Genomic DNA, 4,358 nt, shown 5'->3' on the forward strand with positions numbered 1-4,358 from the left:
CTGGACATGTGCCACTGCTTCTAAATGCCACTACCTTATCCCTGCAGTGACTGATCTGAGGAATTTACACTATGTTACTTCTACCTGAGGGAGCCTCTCATGCCTTCAGAAAGTGCAGGGACACTGCTGTTACGAGATGAACTGGAGAGGTCTGAGATGATACATCTTTCTACCTGCTTTGCCAGAGGGTAAATGACCCCACAAAATAACACAACAAAATCTCAAACCTGATCTATGCATTTTAAAAATCACACTCGATTTAGAACATTCTTTTCATCTTAAAAGTTTTATTAGCTCTAAAAATAGGTTCTTAAATATTTTTCAAGGTTAACTAAAATATGAAAAACAATTATATAATCAATGTTTCAAATAAACCACAGTTTGTTATAATTGAGACCCATTCAGTGGAATAACACTTATCATGAATAATAGCATAAAGGGAATTGTACAGCCTCAACAAATCCACAGACAGTATTTCTCTGATTTCCTTTCAAACTGAGCAGTTGCAGTCTATTATTCTGTTGTTCAACAGAATTCCTACCAGCAAGAACACTGTGAAAGAGCAGAATCTAGTCTTTAGGAGAGAAAGCCGCAAGGATTTTATTAGAAATAAAGAATTGGTCTATTGGTATACTACTTTTTATACTTTCTTATTGTTAAATGAAAACTTTCATAAATAGGCTTATATAAATAATAATCTCAGAAGCTTTAAAAAGTTCACACTGTCAGTTGGACCTGACAAAACATTCTCTGGTCTCTCACTGCTTAAGCTGTTCCTGCAATTATTCTGGAATACAGGAATCATTAGTGTCTCTTATTGTAAGAGCAGATTTTTGGTAAGAGTTAAGCTGAAGAAGATTTGGCAGTTAATTGAAATGCATGTTACAGCTGTTGCTGGGGTTTTGTGTGTGTGTGTGGTTTGTGGGTTTTTGGGTTTTTTTGTTTTTTCCTTAATTGGAATAACTGAAAAGATTAAGCTGTAGTGCAGGTAGGGCTTGAGTCATCGTTCTATCTCTTGGCCTGACATGAACTATATTAAAAATGGTAGCTCAAGCTGATTCTATACTTTAACTACAGCCAAGCTCAGCCAAATACCAGCTAACATGAAAAAAAATGAAGTTGAAAGCTGTGTACATACAGGCACTGCTAATTACTTTCAATGACTGTCAGAAGAATATTGATACTAAGAGATTCCTTAGTATGCCTTTAAACTAAGCATTCTTATCTATGCATAAGAAAAATCACTACCATGAGCAGTTATCGTTAATCTGTATTTTTATTTACTTCAGTTTTGGTTGGTTTTGTTGTTTTGGTGTTGTTTTTTTTTTAAAAATTACTTATTACCCCTTTTAATTGCCAGAAAGAATTGCAGTGCCTTCCAAAAGTTGGTGCCCTGAGAGCTCCCAGTGTCACTTTCAGTAGTATTGACACCACCTCTCCTTTGCGGTGTTTAAATAATGAGCAGCTTTAGTCTCAGTGACTTTTTGCCTGTAAAGGAGCCGGCTGTGTTTGTAAATGACAGCCAGCATAACCCCCCCATTTAACTTTGCAATGCTGAGAAACTGTTAAGGAGGTAACTGATCTACCCTACGGAGCGCGTCCTAGCGTTTTAGTCGCAAAGATTAGCCAGAGTGGCCTATGCTACAGTGGGGATATCGTGGGGAACCCTAGGATTAAAGGCCCATCGAGAAAACCTTCGGAGGGAAGCGGGCGTCAGGATTTAAGGAACGAGCAAACCCAGACGCGAATGAAACACAAACACGCTGTGGGTTTCTCTTCCTTAGATAAAAGCACCGGTGCGCCGGCAGAAGGGCGGCCCGCGGATGACTAGTTAGAACAAGTTCAAACTCAAGAGCTAAGTTTAAAATGTTCCCTTCGTGTGACTGCCTTCTGCACCGGGAGCTTTCCCACCTGCCCGCACAGTCCCGCACCCCCTTCTGCCCCGGCAGCCTCGCTCCGCCCTCCCCGCTCCTACCGAGCCCGTACCCTGGCCGGTTCCGCTGCGAGTCCGGCCGGAGCCCGCCCTCTACCCCTGGCGCTGCGGGAGCGGGCGGGCGCTAGACGAGGGATTCGCAGACGGGCACCGAGTCCGAGTCCTGGCTGTGCATAGAGCTCAGCCCCGTGTCCGAGTCCTCGTCGTTGTCGGCGCGGTCCTTGCGCAGCGCCCGCGCCTGCTCCACCCAGCCGGCCGCGCTGCCCCCCGCCGCTGGCGGCCGCTCCCCGCCCCCTGCTCCGCGCGGCTCCGCCGGCGCCTCCGCCACGTCTAGGGTGCCCAGCGTCTCCAGCAGCCGCTGCAGCTCCCGCTCCTTGTCCTCCCATGCCCGCTGCGTGAAGTCCAGGTCGGTTTTGACGGCCTCCAGGTCCGTGCTCAGCTTGAGGCCGATGTAGAGGCTGGTGCTCAGCTGGGTCTTCACCCGTTCATGCTCCAGCTGCAGCTCACCCTCTCCGCCGCCGCCGCCGCTCAGCTCCGTGGTGTCGCAGTCCGTGTCGGACAGCCCGGGCCCCGCCGCTAGCTCCAGCTCCTCCCGTCGCCGCTTCATCCAGCGCTCGTTGAGCTCCTCCTGGATCTCGGCGGCCAGGTGCTCCAGCAGCTCCTCCTGCTGCGCCCGCTGCTCCTGCAGCTGCAGCACCTCCTCGCACTTCCTGGCGTAGTCCTCCTCGGGACGGCCGGCGGCGGGCTGGCCCGCTCCGCCCGGCTCCCGGCCCGGCTCCGGCTCCCCGCCAGCGGCTCCCACCAAGTAGGTGTCCTGCACGTAGTTGACGCCGTGCCGCTTCATGCGGTCCAGGTGGATCTTGGCCTCGTACCTGTCGATCTCCCGGTCCAGCTCGCGCAGCCGCTGGATCTGTTGCCGGATGGTGTGGTCCTGCGAGAGCACCAGGTGCACCAGCGTCTCCATCCTCTCCGCCGCCGAGGCCTCCCGAGCCAGCGGCTGCTGTCGCTTCTTGTTGATCTTGGCCAGCTTGCGGAACGCTTTCCTCACCACCCGCCGCTGCCGCTCCTGCGTGAGCGCCAGGCTGGCGCGGGCCGCCCCCAGGCCGTGGCCGGGGCGCTCCTTGCTGAGCACCACCCGCGCTTCGGCGCTGCGCGGCCCCGCGCTGGGCAGTGAAGCCTCGCTGCGCACTAGCACGAAGCGCACGTTCTCCTGCTCGTCCCCCCACGCCACCCAGAGCCGCAGGATCTTCGTCTTGTTGGGCAGGATCCGCTCGAAGCCGCGCCACTTCTCCACGATGCAGTAGGACTGCGGCGGCCCCGACAGCATCCCGCCGCCGGGCTCGGGCAGCGCCGGCCGCTGCCGCCGGTGGTGGCTGTCCTCCAGCAGCACCCGCACTACGTCCGAGCAGGTGGTCCGCCGGGAGAGCCCGGAGATCAGCTTCTCCTCCTGGCAGATCCACACTGAGATCTTCCGCTCCTCAGGCTCCATCGGGGGCGGCTGCGGACGGGCGGCCGGTGCCACCGGCTCAGGGCTGGCCGGGCAGCCGCTCCATGGGGAGCGCTCAGGGGAGGCGCGGCGCCGCCGGCCCGTCCGGCTTCATCTGCACGGCCGGGATGCCTACCCACTCGCCGCACCCCGCCTGTGCGCTCCGCCGGCCGCTCCACCCCTTCCTGCCCGGTGAGGCGCGGCGGTCCGCCTGGAGGGGCCGGCCCGGTGCGGAGTCCCCCGCCGCTCCCGTCGCCCGCGCTCTGCTGGGCTCCGTCGCCTGCGCTTTGCTGGGTTTTCCTCTCCCACCACGTGGGCGCCCCCCGCGGCTCTCTGCGCGCAGAAATCCGTCGGCGCGGAAACTTTAAGTCAGGTCGCCGTCGTCTCCGCGTCTTCCTCTCTGCCCTGCCTCTCCCGCGGAGGAGCGGAGTCGAGGGATCTTCCAAAGTGCCGAGGGACAAGAGCGAGTCCTGGAGCTTCAAAGTGAAAGCCAGAACTAGTGAGGAATTTCCAGTTTTAGTAAATCATCCGCCTGTAATTAGGAAATTCATGTTTGTAAAGCACTTCGCAGATGAAATATGCAAAGGACGTGAATGTCTAAGTGTTATTAAAATACCAGCTGAGCCAGATTTTAATGGGCGCTAGCTGTGTACTTTGAGAACAGGATTGCTCTCCGAGTACACATTAAAATAAGGAGATGTAAAAATGGTAACAGCGCAGGTTGTGGCACTGATTTTCATGGTGCATTTGCGGGTGCACAAATCTATGATTTTCTTTGTGGTTAGAAAGTATTAAATTGCATAGAGGGAGCAAACTCTCCAGAACCTGAAGGTTGATCTGACCCTTCTGGGGGATTTTTATAGCCAATAAATTTGGTATGCTGTGTGGAGAGGATTTTTGTATGAATAAGGTTCATCTTCCAGTCACTGGAACACGACA

The 4,358-nt window shown here is 54.2% G+C and overlaps 1 protein-coding gene across 1 annotated transcript; it reads right to left on the bottom strand.

The window, feature by feature from the left end:
- Nucleotides 1-1,981: 1,981 nt before the first annotated feature.
- On the bottom strand, nucleotides 1,982-4,090 carry RASSF10 (Ras association domain family member 10). The gene has a single exon (XM_071761947.1). The coding sequence runs from the start codon at nucleotides 3,420-3,422 to the stop codon at nucleotides 2,058-2,060; it is 1,365 nt and encodes a 454-aa protein (XP_071618048.1). The 5' UTR covers nucleotides 3,423-4,090; the 3' UTR covers nucleotides 1,982-2,057.
- Nucleotides 4,091-4,358: the final 268 nt, after the last annotated feature.

The sequence above is a fragment of the Heliangelus exortis genome, chromosome 18, assembly GCF_036169615.1.
Source record: "Heliangelus exortis chromosome 18, bHelExo1.hap1, whole genome shotgun sequence".
Classification (NCBI taxonomy): domain Eukaryota; kingdom Metazoa; phylum Chordata; class Aves; order Apodiformes; family Trochilidae; genus Heliangelus; species Heliangelus exortis.